The sequence below is a fragment of the Tauraco erythrolophus genome, chromosome 25 (genome assembly GCF_009769465.1).
Source record: "Tauraco erythrolophus isolate bTauEry1 chromosome 25, bTauEry1.pri, whole genome shotgun sequence".
NCBI classification, from domain to species: Eukaryota; Metazoa; Chordata; class Aves; order Musophagiformes; family Musophagidae; genus Tauraco; species Tauraco erythrolophus.
The window spans coordinates 2,066,886-2,093,224 of NC_141489.1; the positions used below are offsets into that span (position 1 = coordinate 2,066,886).

The 26,339-nt window shown below is 67.3% G+C and overlaps 4 protein-coding genes across 4 annotated transcripts; 2 read left to right on the plus strand and 2 right to left on the minus strand.

Annotated features, from left to right (window-relative positions):
• Window positions 1-2,737: 2,737 nt before the first annotated feature.
• On the plus strand, window positions 2,738-11,401 carry TBX21 (T-box transcription factor 21). The gene is given in 14 exon segments (XM_086626503.1): window positions 2,738-2,822; window positions 2,825-3,080; window positions 3,082-3,201; window positions 9,408-9,443; window positions 9,445-9,560; window positions 9,660-9,674; window positions 9,677-9,780; window positions 9,862-9,883; window positions 9,886-10,019; window positions 10,588-10,649; window positions 10,760-10,920; window positions 10,923-11,040; window positions 11,042-11,184; window positions 11,187-11,401. Coding segments are annotated over 14 exon segments (1,587 nt in total).
• Window positions 11,402-12,288: 887 nt separating this feature from the next.
• Window positions 12,289-18,823, minus strand: OSBPL7 (oxysterol binding protein like 7). Its single transcript, XM_086626498.1, is given in 36 exon segments — window positions 12,289-12,353; window positions 12,356-12,376; window positions 12,379-12,392; window positions 12,553-12,675; window positions 12,765-12,879; window positions 12,882-12,890; window positions 12,980-13,060; window positions 13,063-13,135; window positions 13,910-14,054; window positions 14,144-14,222; window positions 14,307-14,373; window positions 14,447-14,529; window positions 14,532-14,580; window positions 15,249-15,403; window positions 15,406-15,528; window positions 15,601-15,647; window positions 15,649-15,689; window positions 16,277-16,366; window positions 16,368-16,410; window positions 16,489-16,565; window positions 16,788-16,897; window positions 16,900-16,911; window positions 16,986-17,060; window positions 17,063-17,115; window positions 17,210-17,301; window positions 17,397-17,437; window positions 17,440-17,478; window positions 17,549-17,696; window positions 17,796-17,875; window positions 17,878-17,902; window positions 17,988-18,027; window positions 18,029-18,119; window positions 18,220-18,271; window positions 18,381-18,475; window positions 18,478-18,505; window positions 18,743-18,823. Coding segments are annotated over 36 exon segments (2,562 nt in total).
• A 2,129-nt stretch (window positions 18,824-20,952) lies between these two features.
• Window positions 20,953-22,618, minus strand: MRPL10 (mitochondrial ribosomal protein L10). Its single transcript, XM_086626319.1, is given in 9 exon segments — window positions 20,953-21,164; window positions 21,167-21,196; window positions 21,441-21,585; window positions 21,718-21,760; window positions 21,762-21,837; window positions 21,840-21,918; window positions 22,298-22,377; window positions 22,380-22,438; window positions 22,584-22,618. Coding segments are annotated over 9 exon segments (759 nt in total).
• Window positions 22,619-23,582: 964 nt separating this feature from the next.
• Window positions 23,583-25,984, plus strand: LRRC46 (leucine rich repeat containing 46). Its single transcript, XM_086626320.1, has 6 exons — window positions 23,583-23,687; window positions 24,060-24,106; window positions 24,293-24,401; window positions 25,377-25,536; window positions 25,657-25,773; window positions 25,887-25,984. Exons 1-6 carry the CDS (start codon window positions 23,583-23,585, stop codon window positions 25,982-25,984), a joined length of 636 nt encoding a protein of 211 aa, XP_086482446.1.
• The last annotated feature ends 355 nt before the right edge of the window (window positions 25,985-26,339 follow it).

The window sequence follows — 26,339 nt, forward strand, 5'->3', positions numbered from 1 at the left end:
AGGAGTCCTGCTGTGTCTCCCAGGGAGGGCAGTGTCCCTGGTGTCACTTTACCGGGGAGGGGGGGGAGACTCAAGGACGTGACATCCCGGGGACACAGCCACACTCCTTCCCTCGCCCCGTCAGACCCCGCTGTTGGCACCGCCCGGGATTGGGACCTCCGGGGCAAGGGGGACATGGGGGGGGGTGGTGGCAGGTCCCCTGCCACGGGCGCAGCAGGGATGCTCGTGAGCCCGACACCCGTCCGGGCGGCCGCGACGGCTGATCTCACAGCAGGGGGGTGTGCCTGTGAATTTATCCTCGCCGGCGATGGTATAACAGGAATGAATTAGCACGTCGTGACGTCAGGGAGCACATGTGCTGCAGCACTTGCTTCCCCCCCGTTAATGAGTCGCTGCCTCCCCCATCCATAACCCCCCTTCAGGCTTTTATTTTTCCTCCTCAAAAAAAATTTCTGGAAATTTCCTTGTTTTCTTTTTTTCTCACTTGGGAACTCGGTGGAGGGATTCCTGATGGATGGGTCGGGGGGGGTGGCGCTCAGGGGTGTCCAGGGAAGGGGGGGCAGCTGCCATGCTGTGCCCTGGACCCAGGCAGCAGCTGTGCCAGGGATGGATGTACACACGAGTGCGTGTGCATGTGTGTGTGCGCACAGCAGCCCAGGGGTGAGCACGAAGGTGGGGGGGGGGCTGCCATCACTGCAAAATCCCCCACGCCCCCAGCTGCCCCTTGCCCCAACGCCAGCCCTCTCCCCCCTCTAACTCCCAGGGATTAGGGGCTGGAGGAGCTGGCAGGGAGCCGGAAAGGCGGGTGGGGGGTGGTGGAGGGGGGGTCAGCAGGGGGGGCTTTGCATAGAGATTGAAGCCCGAGACCCCTCTGAGCAATGACACCAGTGAAAAGCCATCCGAATGGCTGCTAAGCTGTGTCTGATGGGCCAATACACAACCCCCTGCGAGACCACCACCGCTCTGCCCGGAGGTGACACCGTGGGGATGTGGGGGTCCCATCCATCCGCCCCCCACGGCCCAGCCATACCCCCACCCTGCGCATCTTTAACACCCCATTTCCTCCTGCCCCACAGTCGAACCCCGCAGATCTGTCCCCATCCCCATCCCCATCCCTGTCCCCATCTGTCCTGCTGTGTTCACCCCCCAGGAGCACCTTCACCTGCCACCCCTGTGCTGCAGATCCCAGGGAATTTAGAGGTGGGTTTGGTAGAGACCCTCGTGTCCCTTTCTCCCTCCTGCCCACACATGCCCCAGCCCCAGAAGGGACCCGCAGGCGTGGGGAATGTTGGGCACATCCCTGCACCCAGGGGCAGAGCCCGGACCCTGGGAGGGGGACACACGGGCCGGTGGCAGTGTCACTCGTCCTTTCGTGCGGTGCGGGAGCGACAGGCGCGGGGTGTCACCCAGCCGTCCCCCACTGGGAATGGAAAGTATTGACGGGCGCCAAGCTGGGGAGCTGCCAAGGGAAGCGGCCCCTCCAGAGCAAAATGCCTTCGTGGTGGCTCCAGCAGACACGGGGACTTCCCCTGGCACAGCGGGGTCAAGGGCAGCTGCTGGGAAGGCCTGGCCTTGGGGTGGGCGTGGGTTGTCCGAGCTGCCCAGGGAGCTTGGAGCACCCCAAACCCAGCAGAAGGGGAAGGAGGCAAGAACAGGATGAGACCCTGATCCTCGGGCGCTCGCCAATCCGAGCCACGTCCCCTGTCTGCCGTGCCACCGGGGTGTGCAGGGGGACCCAAAACACCCGGCACATGGTGGTGCAGGAGAACAAGGGGCACACAACACCCACACAGAGGCTGGGTCTGCCCCGCTCTCACCGGGGGGGAAGTACCTCCAGGCATATGGGATAATTAATGGATTAATTAAGGGTCCTGGGAGGAAGGGGGACAGGATGTTAACTGGCCCCCAGTGCCCTGTGTCACCCCAGAGCCCCGAAATATGGGCAGGAGTGTGGCCCCTGCACTGTCCCCCTGTCACTCCTTGCTCTGTCCCAGTGTGCCCCCCTAGTTTCCCTCTCCCCTCCCGTGTCCCCATCCCTGCCAGTGTCCCACGGCCCCGGCTCCTCCCGTGTCCCCCCATCCCCTCCCACCTCCCCATCCCCCAGTGCCCCATGTCCCCACGTGCTCCCCATCCCCTCCCGTGTCCCCATCCCCTCCCACGCTCCCCATCCCCTCCCACGCTCCCCACCCCGCGTCCTCCATCCCCTCCCGCGTCCCCGCACGCTCCCGAGCCGCTCCCCGCGTGTCCCATTCCCCGCGTGTCCCGCCCCCCGGACCGCCCTGTCCCCGCTCCCCCGCCCCGGTGGGGGCCGCCTCCACGGGAGGGGGGGGGCGGGGGGCGGAGCTCCGTGCGCGGAGCCGCTTCTTTGGATAAGAGGCGCGGGGCCACGGGGATGGGCAGGTGGAGCGCGTGAGGCCACGGGCAGCGGCACCGGCAGCAGCGGGGCAGGACGGGACCCCCCCAGCGCGGCCGACTCCCTCCCCCGACGGCACTTTTGGGGGCTTTCCGGTTGTTTGAGTGGTTTTTTTTTTTCCGGGTTGGTTTTTTTTTTTTTTCCCCCTCCCCTTGGCTTTCCCCGGGCCGCCCTGGTTCGCCCCCCCACCCGGGCCGCCGGGCATGGGGGGGCGGTGGGCGCCCGGCGAGGCGGGCACCGCTGAAACGCGCCCGGCTCCGGGTCCCGGGGCCGCCGGCGGGACCCCCATGAGCGGCTGAGCGGGGCGGTGCCCCCCGCCCGTCCATGGGCGCGCTGGAGCCGGGCACCGGAGCCCCCCGCCCCGCCGCCCCCATGCTCAGCGGCGCCGCCAGCTTCGCCAAGGAGCCACCGGGCCCCCGGGACGCCGCCGCGCTTATTACGGTGATGGAGGGGGACCGGAGCCGGGAGCCCCCCCGCTGCCCTACGGTCCTCCCGGAGGCTTCGGTGGCCGGTTCCTGGGACCGTGTCCGCCTTACCGGGCTCCTCCGCCTCCCGCCACCGCCCCGGTCGAGGGTTACGCGGTGGAGGGTTACGCGGGTGCGGAGCTGTACGCGGGCGCGGAGGGCGCTTACGCTCCCGGGGCCGCCCCGCTGTGCCCCGCGCTGGGCCGCTCTGCGCCTGCCCGGTTACCGGGCGGCCGGTAAGGTGCAGGTGATGCTCAACAACTACCCGCTCTGGGCCAAGTTCCACAAGCACCAGACCGAGATGATCATCACCAAGCAGGGCAGGTGAGTCGAGGGGTACCGGGGGGTTACCGGGACAGAGACTGGCAGAGGCACCGGACCTGCATGGGCACCGGAGGGGAGCAAGTGGGGGTCCGGTGTGGGCAGGGATACAGGCAGGGGTGCTGGGGTGGGCAGACTGGCAGCCGGGGTGCAGAGTGGGGTGCGGGACAGGTCGCGGGGGCTGCAGGGTGGGCTGGGGGACCCGGCACGGTGTGAGGGGCTGGAGGTTCCTGCCTTGTTTCCCCAAAGGGCTGGAGGTGTGGGAGGGGTGTTTGTGGTGTTGGGGTTCCCGTCTGCCCGTGCAAGGAGGGTGGGTTTGTGCAAGACGGGACCCCATCCCTGTGGGTTTGGGGCCGTGTCTTTCTTTGTGGAAAAAAGTGGGGGATCGAAGCGGACCAAACCCCCCAGGTCTTGTTTTCTAGGGAAACTGAGGCTTGTTAGAAGGAGAAGGGGGTCTGGGGGTGTCAGGGTGGGAGATGGGGTGTCTGGATCTCCCATGTTCGGGCAGGATTTGTTGTGCCAGGAAGCTCGCGGAGATGGTGCCAGTGCCGGGGGCCTGGAGGCAGCGTTTATCTGGCCCCAACCCACGGGCCCGATCCAGAGCTCAGCGCTGCAACAAGTAGCGAGAGCTGATGCCACTGGGGCCCGGGAGGGTGTCAGCGGTCCTGGCCACCCCATGACGCAGCGGGTGGGTGGGTGACACCCCCTCTTCTTACTGTCGTCCATCCAGGATGGAAATCCCCCACCCTGCTCTGTGGGGCAGGCAAAGGGCCGGTGCCCCACGGGTGCCCAGGGAAGGGGGAGCATTTTGGCAACGTCCTGGGTGCGAAACAGCCGTTGGTGACACCGCGGCCAGGCACCTGCTGTCCCCTCTGTGCTGCATCCCGCCTGGGGGGTTCACAGGTGCGGGTTCCTGGGGGGGCAGGGTCGGGGGGTACGCGGGGGGCTAAAGTCCACCCACCTCTGCCAACACCCCTGCTTGCAGGGTCTGGAGGGGGCCGGGGGCCATATGGGCCCTGGGGGGCCGTGGAGTCACCCCAACTTGAGCAAGGGGTGCCTGAGATGCTGGTGCCCACCCTGAGCCCGTCCTTTGGCCCCACTGGGTGATGTAGGTGGGGGGAGCTGGCACTGGACGCACATTGGAAGGTCTCAGTGGGGTCGTGCTGGGGCGAGGAGGGGAGTATGAACGCGGTAGGGCCAGGCACGGGGCTCAGCCCCTTCCGGATGAGGCTCAGGGGCTATGCCATGGCTCAAAAACCCATGGCGAGGGGGATACAAGGCAGCGCACGCTCCTGTGTGCAGGGCAGCTGGCAAAGACCCCCCCCCTCGCTGCCATTCCTCCACCCCGGGGGTTCCCTTTCTGCCCAACGGGCGCAGGGGCTGCCGGCAGCAACGTTCTGCGCCCTCTCCCCTTCCCTCCCTCGGCCGAGACAGACGGTTCACTTCGATGCTGAGCCAACCTGCTTAATGTGTTGGAAGTCTAAACGCGTTAGGGCCGCTTGGTTTGCCACGGCCGTTCCCAGGCCTGTTCCTCCCGCCGGGCTCGGGGCCGCTCAGCAACCGGCACCGTCACGGATGGGGGTGACGTGTCCCCAGCACCAGCCAAGGGTGGCAGGGTGCTGGGCCCCCTAAACAGTGGTTTCTCACCCACCATCATTCAGGTCCTACAGGAACCCGCTGAAATTTGCCCCACTGCTTTCCTCCTCTCTTTCCCGTCTGTCATGGCAGGCGCTGGGGCAATGCCCATCCCCACTGCGTCAGGGCGGCTCAGGATCTGGAAAACGGGATGCCCCACGAGATCCCATCCTCTCTGCCCTGCTGTGCATCGAGGCTCTGCCACCAGCTCCTAGCCTGAAGCCAGGCGATTCTGGGGCTCGTTTTCCAGCTCCGTCCCCCACGATGGCTCTGGGGTCGGGGGGAATGTGCTCTGTGGCCGGGGGGGGCTCACAGCAAACCCAGCCCAGGGACATGTCGAACTCGGAGCCACAAAACATCCGTTTCCCCCGACCCGAGCTGCTTTTGCAAAATCTGTGTGCAGGGCCAGGCTGCAGCACTGCTCAGACACAGGAAAAACCCCAAAGGGGGTTCAAGGGGGATGTGTGCCCCAAAACAGGCACCCTCCGGGCTGGGGGGCTCTGGGGCAGGGCGGAGGATGAGTCTCATCCTGCTGGTGGTGCGGGTGCCCCTGGTGCTATGCTGGTACCTCACTGCCGGTGTCCCTGGGGCACAGCCCCCCCATATCCCCAGAGAGGAGCTGAGGCCGGGTGGGAGACGGTGGCATTGAGGTGACCCTGGTTGGGTGTGGGATTTACCCCCTGGCACCTTCCCTGCCTGCTCCTACCCCTCTGCCTGGCTCTGACGCCATCCCATTGCCATCCCACCCCATCCCATGCCATCCCACACCATCCCTTGCCATCCCACGCCATCCCGCACCCACTCCTCCCCAACAAAAATCATTTCCTGCTGGTTTCCCACGCAGATCCCCATTCCTCCTCCGCCCCCACGGCTCTCGGGGCTCAGCCAGGGCAGGATTTCTGCGGAAACCCCCAAGGACTCACCACCACCCACCCCGGCTGCGAAGGGCCCGGGGAATTCCTGCCACGGGTTTCTGCTGCAAAGCTGGGGTTGACTTTGCCTTTTGGGGGACACAGGGGCTGGTCTTGCATTTGGGGGGCACTCAGTGCTGCCTTTGAGGGTGCAGGAACCGTCTTTGTGTTTGGGGACACAAGAGATGGCCTTTGGAGAAGACGCTGGAGATGGCTTTGCTCTTGGGGGACACGGGGGCCGGTTGCCTTGCGAGGGACATGGGGTACAGCTTTGGGGACACATTTGGCGTTGGTTTGAGGGGTGCCAGGGGTGGCCGTACATTTTGGGAGAACACAAGAGCCGGTTTTGCCTTTTTGGGGGCACTTGGTGACGGATTGCCCAGGCCATCAGCTGCTGTCCCCGTGCAGGCTGGACTTGGGAGACGCGGTGCCTGGCTGGCAGCTCTGCGGGTCAGAGGCAGCAGTGTAGCCGTGCCATGCCGTGCAGCCGTGCCATGTGGCCACGTAGCTGTGCCGCACACCTATACCATACAATGCAGCCGTGCCATGGAGCCACGCCGTGCCGTGTCACCGTGCCACACGAGCAGCTGTGCCGCTGGTCAACGCGGCCACGCAGCGCCGTGCAGCCGCGCCATGTCACCGTGCCATGCCGTGCCAAGCAGCCGTGCCGTACAGCTGTGCCATGCAGCCGCGCCGTGGGGGGGGGGCAGGTGGAGCGTGGCGGGGGCTGCGCCGATCTCCCACACGGCCGTGGTTCTTGTGGCCGCTTGGGCTGGGGCGCGCTGGGTTGCCACTGGGAGAGGAGGCGGCTCAGGAAGCCGGCAGCTCCCCCGGTGCGGTGCCGGGGGTGCAGGCAGGGCTGGGCTGGGGGGGCACCACAAACTGGGGGGGTTTGGTCTCCTGGCCCAGGCAGGTCTGCAGGCAGCTGATCCCCAGATTTCCCTTCCACCTGGGTTTATCCTGGACCCCCTGTCCCTGCGTCCCCATGACCCAATGTCCCCGTCCCATGTCACCTACCGCCCTCTTGATACCCATGTCCCCTGGATGTGCCCGCAGCTCCCTTCCCCATGGCCACATGCCCTGTGCCCCCCACATCTCAATCCCCCAAGCCGAGGGATTCATGCAGGGACAAACCACAAACCAGAATTCCACAAAGATGCCAAGGCAGAGAACCAGAGGTGCCCAGCAGCTTTTGGGGTGCATGGGGAGGAGGGGGTGAGCCGGCCGAGGCATCCTGCACCCCCCACGGCACCTCCAAACCGCAGGGGCCAAACCCAGGAGAGCCGAGTCCTGCCCGGGCAGCAGCCCCGGGAGCACGAACGCTGGGGGATTTAAAAATAAACGCGAGGCATGTACGGTTTCGGGTCTTACCCCCACCCTCCCGTGCCCGGCCGAGCCCTGCGGTTTGCACCGCGGCAGCGTTTGAGCTGTAACTCTCTCTCTCTGCTCCGCCAGCAGCGTGGGGCTTGGGGAACCAGCGGTGTCAGAGCGAGCAAGGTGCAAAAAAAAAAATATAACCCAACCAAAAAAAAAAAAACAGAAAAAAAGCTGTTTTCTTCCTCCCGCTCCTTGCAGCAGCTCGGGGCTGGTGCAAGACCCAGCCTGGCTGCTCGCCCCGGGCCCAGCCATCACCCCGGCTTGTTGGTGTGCCAGGGGCCGGTGCCAATGCTGGTGATGCCTTTGCCACCCGGAGCGCGGTGGCAGCGAGAGCTCGGCGGGGGCTCAACGCCAGCGCAGCCCCTCGCTGCCGCCCTTTGATGTGGCTGCAGTTTTTATCGGTGACAGGAACCACCGGTCCTCGATGCGGCCGCGTCTTGCTCACTCCGGAGGAGATGGGAGCCCTTGGGGGCTGCCCGCTTTTGGCACACGCGTGGCAGGACCCCCGGGGTACCCGGGATGATGCTCGGGGCCACCGTCCAGCCCGGCCTGGGGGGAGCACGTGCGTAGCTCCTCGCCGTGAACGCCGCTTTCTTTTTCTTTTTCTTTTCTTCTTTTTTTCTTTCTTTTCCCCTCTCTCTCGTAAGGGCAATTTTGAGTCAGCGGTACCCGGCGCGGGCTGTGCACGCTCTTTCCACCGCTCTTCACGCCGCTTCCCCACCGCGGCACTGCCCGAGCCGCGCTTCCTGCTGGGGCTGCGGCCGATCCCCCATGCACCTGCCCCGGCACCCGCAGCTCCAGCGCTCCTGGCCCCTCGCTTCGCTCCTTGTCCCCCCCCCCCCGGGTGCTGGGGCAGAGCAGCAGCCCGGTGCTGAGCGGGGCTCCCTGGTGCAGCAGCCCCCTCGGTGCGTCGGGCCACCCCTGTCATGAGTTTGCAGGTCTCTGCCACGGGGCTGGTGGGAAACCTTGGTGCGCTGGAGGCTGGGGTGGCCAGGGGCTGGCAGGGGACCCCCTTCCCGTGCCACCGGGAAGCAAAGCAAACCTCCCCCAGCTCTGTGCTTTGCTCCTGCCTAGCTCACCACTGGGCTGGGGTCCGCTCCGGGGAGCAGCCCACCCTTCCCTGCCCAAACTCGGCCCTTCTGGCCCAGGGCAGGTGGAAGCCCCCAGCCCCGTGCAGGACCCTCAGCTGGGCATGGTTTTCGAGGGCCCTTTCGGAGAAACCGCAGCCCCCGCTTTATGAGAAACGCCGGCGCTTCGAGGAAATGGGGAGGGGGGTGTGGGGTGAACCCAGCCCCCTGCCATGCCCCCCACCCTTACCCACTGGGTACTGGCAGACGGGAAGCGGCACAGCCCAGGGAAGGGTCGAAGAGGCGAGGAGAGAGGGAGGGGGCTGGGGGTGTGCGGGGCTGCAGTCCCCCCAGCCCTCTTCCCCTGGTGGGGGTCAGGATGTATCCCCCCAAATCCCCTTCTGTAGCTCACCCAGGCAAAGCTGGGAGGAGGCTGGGGGTCCTCCACGTCCCCCATATCGTCTTTGGGGGGGGCTCCATCCTGCTCCCCACCGGCAATGTCTCATTGATGTGGGTGACACTAACAGGGTGGCCGGGCAGCGGGGCCGGGGCTGCTGGTGGGGCTGGGGCCGGGGCTGCTTCCCAGCTCCGACCACCAAAAGCCAAAATTCCAGCCAAAATGCTGTAGCCGAAGAGCCAAGCTCTGCTGGGGGCGGGGGGCTGCTGAACCAGTGACCCCCAGCCATGGCTCAAGGACCCTCTGTGAACCCGGGCCGGCAACTGGGGCCAGTGATGGAAAAGGAGGGACTGAATGGGAGGGGCAGTCAGATCCCCCACCCCACATCTGGGATTTGAGGTCCTCTCCAGGTGCAGGGGGACAGTGGGGTGCAGCCCCATGGGGGGGGGCAGCAGCTGCAGCCCCGGGGCCGCAGGGTCCCCCCCGGCTGTCCTGTCCTGTCCCCTTCCTGCCCTTGGCGCAGGCTGGCGCCCAGCCCGAAATAGCAACGGTGTTGGTTTCCGATCCGGAAGGTGCTTGGGGAGGGGGAGGAAGATGCCGAGGGGGGGGCATCGGCCCCGAGAGCATCCCCCAGCTGCTGGGGTCAGTCACCTCCTCGTGGGCACCCAGCCGGGCACAGAGCGGGGGGCCGAGCATCACACTGCCTCAGTTTCCCCATCACCGCTCTGCAAGGCAGAGCTGTACCCCCCACCCTGTGCAGCCTGTTGTGCCAGGGGTTGAGGCGGGGGGGTGACGGTGTCTGTGCCTCTGTCCCCTCCCCAGGCGCATGTTCCCGTTCCTCAGCTTCAACCTCTCGGGCTCAACCCGTGGCCCACTACAGCGTCTGCGTGGACGTGGTGCTGGTGGACCAGCATCACTGGCGCTACCAGGGTGGCAAGTGGGTGCAGTGTGGCAAAGCCGAGGGCAACATGCCAGGTATGGCCCCCTCCCTCACACCTCACCCCATCCCCTTCCTCATCCTCCTCATGGTGCCAGGCAGGGGGTAAACCCATCCCTGCTGCTCCTCATCCCCAGGGAACCGCCTCTACCTGCCCCCGACTCGCCCAACACGGGTGCCCACTGGATGCGGCAGGAGGTTTCCTTTGGGAAGCTGAAGCTCACCAACAACAAGGGCGCGTCCAACAATGTCGGCCAGGTAAGGGTCCTGCCGCGGTGCCAGGCTGTGCCGGGTCCCCGTGTGCCCCTCCTGACCACCCGCTGCCCCCCCGCACCCCAGATGATCGTGCTGCAGTCGCTGCACAGTACCAGCCCCGGCTACACGTGACGGAGGTGAAGGAGGGCGAGGGCGAGGAGGTGTACCCCTCCCCGCACACCCACACCTTCACCTTCCCCGAGACCCAGTTCATCGCCGTCACAGCCTACCAGAATGCCGATGTGAGTACAAACCCCCCCCATAGCCCTAGCATGGAACTACCCCCCAACAGCACAGGAACCCAGCAACCCGCCCCCAGCATCCTCCCAGGGCCACAGAAACCACTGATACACCCCAGTATCACCCCATCATCAGCAACCCCACCAGAGCAGCTTCTGGTAACCCCCCAGTCCCCTCTGTGATTCCCAGAATCAGGGAAACCCCAATGGCAACCCCCCCCCCCCCCCAACACCCCTGTCCGCAGCATCTCTGCAACCCCTGGCACCCACTGCATCTCTGCAGCATCCCCGTACCTCCCCCTGCATCCCTCAGCATCCCAGTAGCCCCCCAGTAACCCCTGCACCCCCTCGGCATCTCAGCATCACCCAGCACCCCCCCTCAGCACAGCCTGGCCCCCCCCCCCAGCTGTGGCTGAGCCCCCCAGGTGCTGGGTTGGCATCCTGGGATAGGCAGGGGACTCCGGTGGGGTGGGGGCTGCTCGAGAGAAAAGGGATGACAGGGGGACATCGCTGGCGAGAGGGGAGCCAGGCTGGCAGCATCTCCAGCCCCCCCAGCTCTGTGTCCCCCCAGATCACCCAGCTGAAGATCGACCACAACCCCTTCGCCAAAGGCTTCCGGGACAACTTTGACTCGTGAGTGTCCCCCCCCACCCTCCTGCCAGTCCCGTCCCCCGCCTAAACCCAGCCCTGGCTGGCAGGACGGTGTCCCCCCCAACTCCCACCCTGTCCCGTCCCCCCCCCAGGATGTACACAGCCTCGGAGGGCGACCGCCTCACCCCATCTCCGCCAGACGGTCCCGGTTGCCAGCAGCTCCTGCCAGCTCCCCGCTTCCAGCCCTTCCTGCCCGAGCAGTACCCACTGCCCCCTGGGCGCTTCTTCGGTGGCGAGCGGGGGACTCCACTGCCCTGCCCCCCAAGGACCCCCCCCGCTGGTACTTCACCCCCCAGCAGCCGCCCGCCGCCGGGGCACTGGAGTACGGTAGCTATGAGGGGGGGTACGGGGGGGCAAGCTGGTGCCCTATGGGTGAAGCCCTTCACTCTGCCACCCGCCCCACACCCCCCCCTGCCCTACTACCCCGAGGGGCCGGGGCTTTCGGGGCCGGGGGGCTGGAGCCCCGGGCAGTACGGCCCTAAGGGCAGCCCCGGGGCTCTGGGCTGGTACCGGGAGCCCCGGAGGAGAAGGGGAAGGAGGAGGAGGGCTGGCCCCCCGAGCCCCTCGCCCCCACCTCGGGCGACTCCTCGGACTCGGGGCTGTACGAGTGCAAGCGGCGGCGGGTGTCCCCGTACCCCTCCAGCACCGAGAGCTCCCCCCCACCCCGAAATGGGGACCTCTACGACAAGGACCCGGGTGCCGACGGTGGCTACTATGGCTTCTACAGCAACTGAGCCGCACCGGGAGGCTCAGACTCCCCCACCCCGAGCACCCCAAGGCCACGGGAGCTGAGCACAAGGGGTCCTCTGTGTGTGTCCCCCCCCTATTTAACACCCATATCCTGGGAAGACTTGAGTGGAGAGGGGGGGCTGCAGCCAGACAATCAGCCCCCGTGCCACCCCGTGTGGGCCACGGGGGCGAGTGGGGAGGGGACAGGGTGGGAGAGGGTGCGTTTTTTTTCTCATCAGTGGTTTTTAAGGGGGTGGGGGGGTGTTAATGCTGAATATTTATTGAGCCCCCGCGTGCCCGGCGTGGGGCGGGGGGCAGCAGCATATCTCGCAATAAAGGGGACGCTGTGGGGCACGGCCCTTTGCTCTTGTCTGTGGGCAGGTGGGAGAGAAACTGGCACCGGGGCGGTCTAAGGGACTCATGCCCCCACCTTGCTGCGGGGACCCAGGGGTCCTGGGCTGGGAAGGGGGTCCTGAGCCCCAGGGCCAGTGATGGGGAGAAGGAAAATCTCAGCACATCCCAGCTCTTTGCAGCCTTTATTAGAGGAGCCCTGGCACAGCTTGGGGGGGGGGGCAGAGGGGTCTGCCCGCCTGCAGGCACCCCAGGACCCCCTGCTGCCCCCCACTCCAGTGAGCCAAGGGACCCAATGTCCTGTGCCCCAGGGCAGGGGGCACCACCAGCCCTGCCCCCACGTGCTGCAGCCAGCCCTGAGGCTCTGCCCCGGGTCGGGGGGACGCACTGCCTGTGCCCCCACCCTTTTATATCACAGTTTTGCTTAAACATCTGAGGAGTGAGCATAGCACCCTCATTGCCAGGAGGACCAGCCCCGCTGCTGGGTGCCACTGGTGTGATGAGCTGGGGGAGCTCAGCGCCCCGCGAGGCGGAGGGGTCGCTACCAGAGCACCGCACTGTCCAGGTGGGCAAATCCGGGGTCGAGGCGCAGCTTCCAGTAGGTTTGTTGGTGACCCACGACTGCCGTTGGCATCCGTCAGCCGCCTGGGGATGGGCTGGGGTCACATCTGCAGTGCCATTGAGACCCCCAGGGGGGGTCTCCCCCCATCCTCTGAGAGCCATGCATCCCCTTGAGCCACGGGGTGCCCCATGCATTGCCCGTACTCAAGCCCTGGGTCCCCCCCCCGGCCCCCCTGTGCCGGACCTGAAGAAGCGAGCCTGGTGCGTGATGTTGTTCTCCTCCATGACCCGGCGCCGGTCCCGCTGCAGCTGCTCGATCTGGCGCTTCTGGGTCTCAGCCGCTGGCACGTTGCCTTCCTCCAGGTACCTGGGAGGGAGGCATCGCTGTAACGAGCTGGGCAGCCTCAGTGCCACCCCCCCCCCCCCCCATGTCCCTGGTGCCAGGGTGCTGCTCACCGCTGGTCGGGGCGCAGGCGGGTGTCGGTGGAGGGCAGGACCCGCCGCAGCTCGGGCGTGAGCTCATTCAGCTCCAGGGCAAACTGGGTGAAGCCGTAGTTCCTCTCGTGGTCCGGGGCATAGGGTCTGTAAGGTGCGGGGGGGGCACAGTGCTGAGACCCCCCAAGGTGGGGTATCCCCCCTAACCAGCGCAGACCCCCCTCCCCAGTCCTTACTGGCTCTCCAGATGCACTGCCCCGGGGCAGACCCACGGTGCAGCCCCTCGTGCCACTTGCCAGCCAGGCGCTCCACCACCGTCCGCTGCGGCTCAGCACGGCCCCCTGCACCTCGTTGGCCCCCGCGCCCCAGTACCGCCCTGCGGCCACAGGGGGCTGGGGTGGGGTGGGCGGGGCCGGGCGGGGCCATTGGGAAAGGGTGGGCCCTGAGTACAGGCGGGCTGTCGGGAAAGGGTGGGGCCACTGGAAGGGTGGGGCCACTGGGAAAGGGTGGGGCTATGAGTGATGGGCAGAGCCAGTGGAAAGGGTGGGGCCACTGGGAAAGGGTGGGGTCGCTGGGAAAGGTGGGGCTATGAGTGATGGGCAGAGTCAGTGGGAAAGGGGGGGCCACTGGGAAAGGGTGGGCCATGAGTGATGGGCAGAGTCAGTGGGGCCACTGGGAAAGGGTGGGGCCACTGGGAAAGGGTGGGGCCATGAGTGATGGGCAGAGTCAGTGGGGCCATTGGAAAGGGTGGGGCCATGGGAAAGGGTGGGGCCACTGGAAGGGTGGGGCCAGGATGATGGGCAGAGTCAGTGGGGCCACTGGGAAAGGGTGGGGCCACTGGGAAAGTGGTGGGGCCATCAGTGATGAGGTGGAGTCATTGGAAAGGTGGGGCCAGGAAAGGGGTGGGGCCACAACGTATTTAGATGAGCATGTGGGTGAAGGGGGCGTGGCCATAGCGGAGGGGGTGGGGCCAGACAAGGATAATCCAACAGGGGTGGAGTCAGGGATACACGGAAGGGTGGAGCTATGGGGTGGGCGGAGCCCAGGGACTAAAGGGAGGGCTGGGGGCGGGGAGTAGGATGCAAGAGGCGGAGCCAGGGCGGGGCGGGCGGGCGGGGCGGGGCGGGGCGGGGGGGGGGGTGGAGGGGGGGCAGGGGGGGGCACACCTTGCAGAAGGTGATCTTGCAGTGGTAGGAGGCGTCGCGGGTGTTGCGGATCAGCACCTCCCCGTAGTGCTCGATCCAGCGGGGGCCGCTGAGGACGTTGTGGATGCACGTGGTCACCTTGTTCCACTCAAAGTGGTCCCCGGTCCTGCGGGCACCACCGCACCGTCGGCCAGGGGAGGGTGGGCAGGGTGGCACCGCGGGGGCGGGGGGGGGGGCCACGTGTCACGGTCTCACCTGGGCAGCTGGACGTTGACGGTGCCCACGGGGACGATCTCCAGGGACTTGCCCCAAAATTTGTTCTTCCACCTCATGTCTGGGCGGTGGGGGTGGGCAGGAGGAGGTGGAGACCCCCCCCAGACCCATCGCACGTCCCCCCAACGCTCTCCTCGCCACCCACCTTGCCAGAAGATGAAGTTGTCGGACTCGGCGTGGCAGGCAGAGATGGGGGGGTGGTGGCAGACCTGGAGGGAGGAGAGGGACACGCCACCGCCCGTCCAGCTCCGTGCCCCCTCCCGGTCCCCGTCCCCGTCCCCCCTGCTCGCTGATGAAGCGGAAGCCACGGTCGGGCCGCACGCACTCGTAGGTCTCGCCCAGCACCGGGTTGAAGGGTTTGCTGCCCGCCGGTAGTAGGTGGAGGCGTAGGCGGACACGGCGAAGGCGGCCACGTACACCTGGCACCGCAGCCACCGCACCGCTGCCACCGCGCCAGGGCGGGCACCGCCGCGCGCATGGCCTCCAGCCTACCATCGTGCATCCCCATGTCCCCACTGAGCCCCCCCCCCCAATTCACCGATGCGCCGTGGCCCTGAGCCCCCCATGGCCCCCCTGGCCCTGCACCCCCGCTGCTCCCACATGTCCCAGGAGCCTCATGCGTCCCAAGCTCCCCCGTGTCCTCGAGTCCCCCCTGTCCCCCAAGCTGCTCCTACCCCACGTTCCCAGAGCTCACTACTCCTCGAACCCCCCAAACCCCCCATGTCCCCCCAACTTCCCTCTGTGTCCCCCGAGCCCCCCATGTCCCCTACATCCCCCGTGCCCTCGATCTCCCCATGCCCCCCTGCCCTCGAAGTCTCCCAAGCCCCCTTGTCCCCCGTGCCCTCCCATGTCCCCTGAGCCCCTACTCCTCAAACTCCTCAAGATCCCCCGTGCCCCCAAAGCTCCTCTGTGTCCCCTGAGCCCCCCATCCCTACATCCCCCGTGCCCTCGACCTCCCCATGCCCCTCTAAGCTCCATATCCCCTGAGCCCCCATGTCCCCTACATCCCCCGTGCCCTCAACCTCCCCATGCCCCCTACATCCCCCATGCCCTCAACTCCCCGTGCTCCCCTTGCCCCCCACCTCACCAGCCGCTGGCGGGGGTCGCGGGCACGGCTGGCGCGGTCCAGCAGCGCGCTGTACTCCCTCAGCTCCTCGCAGAGCCGCTGCAGCGTGTTGAGCGGCTCGTTGAGCTGCACGGGCAGTGCCACGCGAGACAGGTCCTTCCCCACGCTGCTCCGCGCAGCCCCCACAGGCTCACGTCCCCTGGGGGTGCAGGGGGGGCCGGCAGGCAGCTCCGCCGTTGTGGGTCTGGCCCCGGTAGCTCCAGTGGCAGCGGCTCCATGGGCATCCCTGGACCCTCCGCTCCTGCTAGGCAGCGGGCGGTGGGGCTGGGGCACAGCGCCCACCGGCCCCCTCAACATACCGGTACCCCGTTACCTGTCGGGGGGCGGCTCGGCCCCCCCGGCTCAGCCGTGTCCTCCGCAGGCGCTGGTGGCTTCGCTGATGCACGACTCGTCATCCGAGGGCTGGGGGGGGGCGCAGGGGACTGTCGGAGGCTTTGGGGGTCTCAAGGTGGGGAGGGGGGGTCTGGGGGCTACCCCACCTTGGGGGTAGGAGGGGCTGCACCGGACAGGCCCCCCCGGGAGGATGGGACGAGACTCGGGTACCTGGGATGGGCTAGGGGTCCAGGACAAGGAGGGCATGGCAGGTACTGGTGGGGCTGTAAGGAGGGGCAGCAGAGGTGGGGGGGACCAGCAGCATCTGGCCCCCACAGCTGGGCTCAGAGACTGGGGAGACTCCGAGCACCCGGAGAGGGGTGCTGCGGGGGGCTGCAGGGGACATGGCTGGGGGAGCGTGGGACCAGGGGTGGATACAGGGGCTGGGGGGAGTGTGGGACAGGGGGGAACAGGGGCTGGGGGGGACATGGGAGTGGGGGGGGCGCTCCCGGGTCAGCACAGGAGGGGACGGGGGGAAAGAGAAGGGAGGATGAACCCACAGAAACAGCAGAGGGGGACAGCAGGGGTGTCTGCAGAGGCCCCTGCCAGCAGAGCCCCGACCCCTGATCATGGCTCCACCCCTTGGACCCGCCCCCCCCACCAAAACCCCGCCCCACCTCGTTCTCCGAGGAGCTGGCGGAGAGGAAGACCTCGCAGGCGTCGAAGAACTCGGTGTGCGAGTCGGCCAGCGAGACGATGCTGCGGTTGGGAGAGCTGCTGCTCCCGACCCTTGGCCAGCAGCGTGTCCGGCGCGGGGACAGCCACTGCTCAGCCCCCCGCCCCACGGCAGCCACTGGGACCCCCCACCCCATCCCAGCTCCCCCTGACCTCGTCGGGGTGCAGCGAGGCAAAGGAGTCCGGGTGTATCGGAGGAGACGGAGAGGGAGGGAAGCGGCGCAGGGTGGCCTGCGGACGCCGAGGGAGGCTGAGCCGAGCCCCCTCCCCAGCCTGTCCCCTCCAGCCAGCCTGGGGCTGATGGGGAAGGATCACCCGCTGCTGCCCGGGCACCCAGCGCCAGGCTGAGGACCCTGCCAACTCGCTGCATCCACCAGCACCCCAACAGCAACAACCCCGGGCCCCAGCGGGACCCAAAGCAGGGCAGCCGTGCCCGGTCCCCTGCGGTCCTACCCCGGCGTTGCTGGCACTGCCCGGGCGTGGGGCTGAGCGCCGCCGGTCCAGCGCCTGCCGCATCTCCTCCAGACGGGCCCTCTCGGCCATCAGCGCCGTAACCACGCTGCGAGCGAGCCGTGCACTGCCGGGAACAGGGCAGGCGGTGAGGATGTGGCACAGCATCCCGGCACCGGACCCCTCTCCACCCCATCCCACCTTTCTGGGCCAGGACCCAGAAGCTCCGCTGCAGCTGGCTGTACTCGGGGGGGAGGCTGACGGGCAGCTGGCTCGGGATGGCTCCAGGTAGCGCGAGAGGTTGGGGACGGACCCGTGCAGGCGTCCCACCGGGGAGGGGGACATGGGTCAGCGGTCCCGGAGGGCTCCGACCCCGGGCCGCGGCTCGCCGGTGGCAGACAGAGCTCGGCGAGACGCCCGCTTGCCTCACCCTGCCGATGGTGTCATCCTTGGCAAAGTCTGGGTGCACAGATCTTGGGGGTCCTCCGCCTTTTGGCCTCTCTGTGGCGGCCGAGGGCTGCAAGTGAGAGGAGGGGGCTGAAGCCAGACCCTCCCCAGGAGGGGGGGGCCGCTGGGCGATGTCAGCTCTGCACCCGCCGCTGCCCCGCTCACCTGGCTGCCAGGAGAGGGGGGCCGAGGGGATCGGTGCAGGGCTCCAGGCTCTGCAGCATTCCCGTGAGCTCCTGCAGCTTCGCTGGCACTCCGACAGTCTGCGCGGGCACAGAGCGACTCCAGTAGAGAGGGGCACAGAGCATCCCCCCGGCCCCGACATTCCCCTCCTGCCTGCTCACCAGCTGAGCAGCGCTCCAGCCGCTCGCTGTCCTTCAGCCAGGCATTCACCTTGTCCCGGGAGCTGGCAAGGGTGGAGAGGGCAGGGGCACTGCCCAAGGGCAGGATCCGTGTCCACGGGCCCTGTGGCAGGGAAGAAAGGGCACCGCTGGAGTTGCCGTTGGCAGCCTCGTGCCCAGACACTGTCTTGCATTGTCACCCGGGCGTCACCCACCTGCGCGCTGGTGGGGGTCCTCCCGCGGGACCCTCCCGGGGCAGAGGCTCGGGTCTCTCACCCTGGTGATGGGAGCAGCTGCTCACCCGCTGGCGAAGAGCTCTGGGGACTTGATCTGCAGGACGAGGGAAGCTGGGGTGGGGGGGACCCAGATGGGGGGACCCAAAGCCCCCAGTCCTGGCTACAGCCCCCACCAGCACCTTGAGGTGGTAGATGTTCTCCTCCGTATCCAGGTCAACCGCTGGCCTTCTTGTTGACGGACATGACGGACTGACGGATGTCGATGGCTCCGTGCAGTTTGCCCTTGAGGACCTGGGGGAGCCCACAGACCCCTGTCAGGGGAAGATCCCCCCCTTCCTCATGTGGGCCATGGGGTCTCCCTCACCCCAAGCACTCGGGAAGCTGCATGGACGCAGCCCAGCCCACACTCACGTCTGGCGCTGGTGGCATATTTCAGGATGCCATTTTCCAGCACGAAATACCTCTGGGGACAGAGAGGGACGAGTGATTGGGGAGCAGAGACTGGTCCCTGCAGCCCCCCTACCCAGGGGCCCAAATTGCCCCGGGCTGGGCACGGCACCCAGGACCATTACCTTGTGCCAGCCCTTCAGGGGCCATTTCCTCTTCTTGAGCAGGTACCCCTCGTGCCGCTGCGGCTCCTGGCCCGGGCTGCCCCGCACACGCGGTCCTCCACCACCTCCCAGCTCTCCGAGCCCTGCTGGGGATGGGGATCAGCATGAGGGTCCCACGGCACCAGGGCAGCTGAGGTGCTCCCCACCTCGTCCTTGGGCAGAGACACTTGGTACTCCCCAGGGAATGAAGCATCTCTGTACTCTCCTTCTTAAAGTGGGGTGAAGCCCCCCAGGGCCCCAGGGCACCCCCGGACCAGCCTGTGTGCATCACGGGATCCCACTGAGCCCCCCCTCAAGCCGGAACCCCCCCAACTGCTGAACACTGCTGTGTTGGAAGACACGGTGCTGTTGGAGCGTGACAGGGCTCTTTTTGGAGAGGATGGGTCCTTCTCGTGGCTGCCCATGATGGCACGCGGAGGGGGCCACGAAAGGGTGGGTCAACCCTCCGCCCGTCCGTGCTGTGGGGGGGGGTCCGAGCTCAGCCGTCACAGCCCAGGTGGTGGGAGCCACTGCAAGAGGGGACACCACGTCAGGGAGCCCAGGGAGGGCATCTCCCACCCTGCCTGCCAGACACCTCTCCCTTCCCTCACAGGGACAAGGGGGGGGGGGATCCTCCTGCCCCCCAGGAGCGGGGAGCCTCGCACGTGACTGCAGCTGGGACCCAGAAGCTTCTGCGTGAGATGGAGCCTTCAACACACCCAGCTTATCTTGCCACACCGCCCTGCCCTCATCTACCCGCCGCCCGCCTGGCGGGTCCGGAGTCCAACCCCACCACCCCGCTCCACCTCCCATGGATTCGGTGCCAGGGGGCAACCCTGCGGCGGGCACACTCGGGAGGGCGACCAGGGAATAGAGAGTGGGATCAGCCCGGTCTGACCCAGCACCCCTGCGCCAGGGCATGCCCCCCAAAAACCCTGACCCAGCACCGCTTCCCTCTGGCAGGGCATTCGCTTTGTCCTTCTCAAGTACAGAAGGGGGAAACTGAGGCACGGGCAAGCTTTCCCCTCCCCTCGCCAGCGCTGCCTCTGCCAGGGTACCCAGGCGTCCTGGATGCTGCTGTAGTGACGGGTCCCGGGATAACCCGGGACGGCGGCCAAGCCCCGGCACCGGTAACCAGGGCACCGAGAACCGCAGCACCGGGCCCCTGCTCAGAGGGGAGGGGACGGGGGGCTCCCACCGCAGCCCGGACCCCTCGCCCTGCCCAGCTTGGCAGCGAGGGGAGCACCCTGGGTGCTACCGGACTGACCCCCGCCCCGGGAACGGGGCTGCGCCGGTGCCCCCACCGGAGCGAGGGGGTGGTAAAGCCCCCGCAGGCTCCGGGCAGGGCACAGCCTCGGGCACGACCCCGGCAGCGCAGGGGGGGGTAAGCCCGGCCGGCGCCCGCCCCCCTCCACCCCGCGGGGCAAAGCCCATCCCGTGTGCCCCCGCAGGTGCCAACCCCCCGGAGCAGCGAGCAGCAGGGCCGGGGCAGCTGCTGGGGGCGGCGGGGCTCCGGCGGGGGGGCGCGGGGCTGGAGCCCCCTCCTCAGGCCGGGCCCGGTGCTCACTGGCGGGCGGCGGGCGGGCAGCCGCGGTCGGGCCGGTCGCATCCTGCCCGGCGGCTGCAGGAACCGGAACACGGAAGGAGGCGGAGGCGCCGGGCCGGAGCCGCTCGGCTCTGCCCCCTGCACCGTGGAGGACCGGAGCGGCGGCAGCACCGGCGGCCCACCGGGACCCACCCCCCGCCAGCTGCCCGCACCCAGCTGCACCCACCCGCGTCCGGGCACGGCCGGACCCGGACCCCCCGCCCGGGACCGGGCACAGCTCCAGCCGCGGAGCCCCGGCACCGGGACGGTCCTCCCCGGCTCCGGTGGGCTTCTCACCCAGGCTGCTCCCCGCCAGCCCCCGGCCAACCCACGAGCTCTGCCCACGCAGGGCCGCGGTACCCCCGGGAGGGGCACCACCCCACCGGGATCCCGCCCCCCCCCCCCCCCCCAGGATTTCCTTCACCCACCCCCAGGACCACCCTGCCCTCTGCACCACGACAGCCCCAGCCCAGCACCCAGCCCCTCCCCACAGCAGCGAGGGGCAGGAACCCCCACACACATCCCTCCCCAAATCCAAGATGAAGCCTCGGGCATCTCCACCACCACGCAGCTCACTTTAATGGAGAGGACGGCAATCCCGAAGACACGGCGTGATCCCAAAGACACGGTTCCGTCAGCGCTATGGCACGCTCCCCCTCGCTGCCCCCGTTCTGGAGGGCGTGGGGGCCCAGAGCACCCAACATCCTCCCCGTGGGTCCCCACCACGCTCCACCTCCTCCAGCCGATCCCAGCAACCCCCGACCGCAGCCCCCGGAACAGCCGGGTTCTCCAGGCGAAGGGAAGGGCCAAGGCTCGCCCAACGGGCTGGTGGTGCCACGGGGCCCTCAGTCCCACCATGGTTTGCCACCCAGCGCCAAACCTTCGATCTCTGAACCCCCCCACCCACAACGGCAGCTGGCAAAGGAGCCAATTCCTGGCCAACGCGTGGGGCCCGGCTGGGAGCCAGCGTCAGTGAGTGCCCGAGCTCTGGGCAGGGGCAGGCTCGGCCGGGCTGCCGTCTGCCCGGCTGCAGCTGGGGATGTGCTGATCCAGGAGAGCCGTGAGGAGCGCGGAGCCGCGCTGGAGCAGGGAGGATGTCTGGAAGGCAGGAGCGCCAAGGCACCCACCGTCTGCCCTGGGCAGCTCCAGCGGGGGCAGTTTGGCAAAGTTCTCCACTCCTGCCTGCTCAGGATGGCGTTGTCGATGCAGGCGCCTGGAAGAGAGGAGCAGAGCCGAGGATGGGAGATGGGTGCCAGAGCCCTTGTGTTTCCACAGGCGCAAAGGAAGGGCTCGCTCCCACAGGCAGGCTGCACCTCCGCCACCCACCCCCTCAACAGTCATGGCGGCCATCCTGCTCCGTTAGCGTCGGCCCTGCCGCAGGAAGCACCCCTCCCCAGTGCCAGGATCGATGCCCCGAGCCTGGCACCAGCAGACAGGGACACAGGGAGGGCTCTCACCCAGCAGGTTGACCTGTGGCACCCCCTTCAGCACCCGCAGCATCTCCTTCGCCTTCGTTTCCGGGCTCACCAGCAGGATATTGCGCGCCACAAAGAGAGGGAGAAGATTCTTGAACTTGGACTGGGACACCACGGGTCTGACAATCTGGGGGAGACAGCTCTCAAAATGGAGTGGGAGGGGAGCACAGAGACCGCTTTTCATCCCAGCGGCACCACGCCGTCATCCCACCTTCCTCCACCTTCTCCCCCGCCACAACCGGACTGGGATTGCCCCTACCTCGTTCAGGACGAACTTGACCTCGATGTTGTGCTTTCGGAGGGTGCCTCATCAGCACCATGTCTTCACCGGGCATGGAGTTGTACTGACACACGGCAATCATCCGGTTGTTCCGGAACACTCCTCCACCTGCCGCCGCAACAGCCGGGCGTAACCGTTGTCCTGACGGGAGCGAGTAACGATGGGCTACGGGGGCAAGGGCTGCTGCCTCCCCCAAATCCCACCTTGCCAATGGACCCACTGCCACACGTCGGGACTCCCGTGCTTCCCAGCACTCGGATCTCCGCCGGGCATCTGTCAGCCACCCGCAACGCGAGCGAGCATCCCAGAAAGCGCTGGCACGGGTGTGGGCACGGGTGTGCGCCGGGGCGGGCCTGGCCCGGAGGTCTGTGCCGCACCGGAGGGGGTCGTAGACCCTGGTGGGAGTCCGGATCTCAGTGTGGGTCGCGGACCCCGGTGTGGGTCGCGGACCCCGGTGTGTAACCCCAGCGGAACGCGCACACACGCGGCGTGCGAAGCCACTCGGACCCCGCGGCCCACGCCAGAAAATTACCTCCTGGCGCGTCTCCTTCCTGGGGGCCAGGCAGCGCGGCGGGACGGCGGGCCGCGGAGGCAGGTACTCGGTCACGGCCATCAGCTTCTGGCGCTGGAAGTGCATGGCTTCCAGTGGCGGGTGACCGCCTTGGAGCCGCGGCGGACGGGCCGCGGGAGGGCAGCCAGCCTGCGGGGAGGGCACGGGGCAGCGCTCAGGGCCGCCGCCGGGGGAGCGGAGCGGGGCAGGGCCCGGTAAGAGCAGCCCGGCCCGCACGCCCGCCCTCCCCCGTCCGTGGAGGCGCCCAGCCCCGCCGAGGAGCTCCTCACCCCACCGCCATCGCGCTCCACCGCCGCTCAGCGCCGCCATCTTCGTCGCGGGAGCGCAAAGGCTTGTGGGGAGGCGGCGGACCGGCGGCGCGCACGCTGCCCCGCCCCTTCCGGGACGGCCCGTCTCCTAGCAACGGGCACGCTGCGGCCCGCGGCCCCGGCGGAGGCCGGTCCCGGCCCTGCCCCAGCCCCGGGGTCTCTGTGCCCCCGCCCGGGGTCTCTGTTCTCCCGCCCGGGGGTCTCTGTGCCCCCGGGTCTCTGTTCTCCGCCCGGGGTCTCTGTGCCCCCCAGCCCTGAGGGTCTCTGTACCCCAGCCCGGGGTCTCTGTGCCCCCAGCCGGGGGTCTCTTTGCCCCCCAGCCCCGAGGGTCTTTGTGCCCCTCAGCCGGGGGTCTCTATGCCCCCCAGTCCTGGGGGGCCCGGTCGTGGTGACCCTTCCCCAGCCCCGGCCGGGGATCGCAGCCCCATGGTCCCCCCAGGCTCTGGAGTCTCTCTGCCCCACCTCGGGGTCCCAGCGCTGATCCCCTCCAGCCCGGTAGTCCTGTCCCCACCGACCCCCCGACCCCATGCGTTTTCTGCCCCCCATTGCCACAGCGTCCTTCCCGTTGCAGAGAGCGGGGAGGCCAGCCCAGCCCCTCCAACATACCCCCCAAAGTCTCAAGGAAGGGACAAGGACCTAGGCCACCCCCTCGCCATGGCTGGGCAGGGGGAGACCCCGCTTGAGGGTGAGTGAACTGTGGCGGGGCCAGGTCACGCATCTGTCTGGAGGTAGGGGGGCTGGACCCCACTGGCCCGAGCCCTGACGCTCTGTGTTTCCCACAGGCCGTGAGCAGACATCCCGGGGGTGATCCTCACCAACAGCCTCATCGCCATGGGAACCTGCCTCCGCTGGTGGAGCCTCCAGAGAGCCGGCGAGAGTCCACACAGAGCCGACCTTCATCACCCAGGCTGGCAGGGAGGGTTCTGGGAACAAAGGACACCGAGCACCCGCCTTCCTCTGGATCCATGGAACTGGTGTCACCCTCAACCATCCGCTTGGACCGGGAGAACATCTGCACTATCGGGAGGCTCAGGAGCCTGCAGGAGATTCACAGCCTCTACCTGCAGCAGGTAAGGCACGACGGCAGGTGTGGGCAGTGGAGATCCTGTGCATAAAGGTTCCTCAGGGGAACCCAAACACTCCCGTTCTGCTCCAGAGTTTTGCTCCCTGCACGACCGAAGGGGCTGGCAGCGCTCCCCTCAATGACAATGTCCCCAGCAGAATTCCAGGGTCTGGCATCAGCTGTTCAGTGGTTTTCAAACACACGAGGAGCCGTAGGGTCCTCCCAAACTCTGCTGGGGTCCCCATGCCATTGCAGCCCCATACCTCTCCATAAAGGTGTATGTGGCAGTAATGGAACATCATGGAGCAATCTTGGGGTGCTCTGGAAGTCTGATTTTTCATGCAATAGATAAACGTGTTGGTTGTTGTTTGTTTTCCAGAACCAAATTGAGAAGATCGAGAATCTGGGCTGCTTTCCCAACCTGCGGTATGGGCAACTCCTGCCCCCAAGGAGATCGCTTTCCATGGCCAGAGGAGAGCGGGGTGCCCTCCTTCCCTTGGCAGAGCTGGAGGGGTTCGAGTTACAGCCCTGCCAGCCTGACGCCACTGGCTTTGACCTTGGGGCCGTGGCGTCCCCGCCAGCTCCTGCCACTGCCCTCCCTGTGCCCTGCAGGTTCCTCTCCCTGGCTGGCAACCGCATCCGCAGAGTGGAGAACCTGCAGCCCCTGCGACACCTGCGCGCCCTTGACTTGGCCACAACCAGATCCAGATGCTGGACCCAGGTGGGAGGCAGGAAAGGGTCCGGACATGGCCTGGGTCTGCCCAAGAGGTGCCTCGGGTATCGGGGAAACGCCAGCAGACCCTCGGTCCAGGCTCTGCCAGGGCCCCTGGCCCTCAGGTCCCAGCCAGAGCCCAGCGGAGCCATCCTGGGGCTGGCCTGCGTGTCCCAGCATGACACCAGAGGAGCCCTGTGGCCCGGTTTAAGCCATCCCTTCTGCTGGCAGACTCCAGGTGTCTGCTTCCACCTTGTGTCCTGCTTCGGCAGAACATTTCAGCAGCTCAGATGGAGCTCGGCGATTCCAACCTCACGTCTTTCAGTTGTCCCTCCCATGGGTGATTTTTGGCAGGACAGGGAGGGACAGAGAGGTAACATCTCCCTCTCTTGCTCTGTAGCAATGCTACAGTTCCACCAGGTCCTCTGCAAATGGGGCAAGAAAGGGAACAGTGAGGGGCTGGGAAGGGAAAACCCTCTGAGTGAGTGCAATACATTCCTGCCCACCCTGCCTCAGTTTCCCCAGCTGTGAGGTGAGAGGCTGCTTCGCCTGAGGAATGGGGCACGGGGGTTTGGCAGAGGGAGGGGGCTGAGGTCCCATCTCAGCACCTTCCTGCCTTCCCTTTGATGTCTGCAGACGAGCTGCCCCGCAGCCTCCGTCTCCTTGACTTAACGGGAAACGAATGCACTCGCCAGCACGGATACAGGTGGGTCCGGGGAGCTGGCACAGGGGGGAGCAAGTTCCCAAACCACACAAACAGAGCACAGACCCCCCCAGATATCCAACACAGCCCGAGCCCCATCCCCTCCAAACCCCAGAAACCGGAATCTCTGTTCTGTGCCCAGGCCAGGCTGTGGGGTGGGCTGTGCAGAGCGCTGCTGGGGGGGTTCGCTGCCAGGGGGTTCTGTGCCACCCCAACCTGTCCCCAGCCCGAGGCGATGCTGCGTGCTAGGGGAACATCTGCTCTCCCTTTGGTGCTTGCAGAGAGTGGTGGTGGGGGCTCTGCCCCACCTCCTGCAGCTGGACGCCCAGCATGTCCGTGGCAGCATGGGTGAGGAAGAGGAGGAAGGAGGGTCTTCCAGCAGTGAGGACGAAGACAACGAGTCGCTCTCTGAGCCGAGCGGCCCCTTCTCTGCAGGCAAAGGTGCCCAGGCTGAAGCAGGGCTCGTTGCACGCTCTGTCCCCAGGGTGACAGGAGTGGCAAGGAGCTCAGGTGGCCGTGCCAGATCTCCTGTAATTCTCTCCCTCCCTCTGTCCCTGGCAGAATTCTTTGAGGATCTGCACCGGGAGCTGGCCGAGCGCTCACAGAGGAGGCGAAGAGAGGCCCTGAAAGAACACTGGACCCATCTGGAAGAGCTGGAGGAGCTGCAGGAGCGTCAGGGTGTGCTGCTGCCTCCGGCAGCAAGCAGCATCACGGCCCCAAGTCCCCAGCGGTCTCAGCCCCTCCCCAGGCAAAGCCGGCACGCAGCTGCCCCCCCTGCCAGGACCCGGCAGGCAGCACGCCTGCCCGCAGCCCAGCCAGCTCCCAGTGGGAGCCAGCTCCAGACCAAGGCCCTCCAAGAGGAGACTCGCGCCAAAGGTGCAAGAAATAGGCAGTTACCCCCGATACCCCATGCCAACATGGCACCGCGCGGTGGAATTAAAGCCTCTTTATTCCTACATCGCCCTGCCTGTCTGCCATGGAGCCCCCAGCCCCGCAGCCAGCCCCAGAGGGCCGGGCACAGGCGAAAAGACACACTGGGCTGCGGGCAGGACTCCAAATCCTGCTCCACGTCCCTCTCCTTCCATCTGCACCCGCGTTCCAATAAAAACTTCCTCTCAAAAGTGCTGATTCCTCGGGGCAAGTTAGGGAGGCTGGAGGCTCCGCACCCCCAGGAAGGGCTGGAGATGCCGGGTGAACTGTTCCCCACCGCACCGGCACCGGCAGGAGGAGGTGAGGAGCCGGGC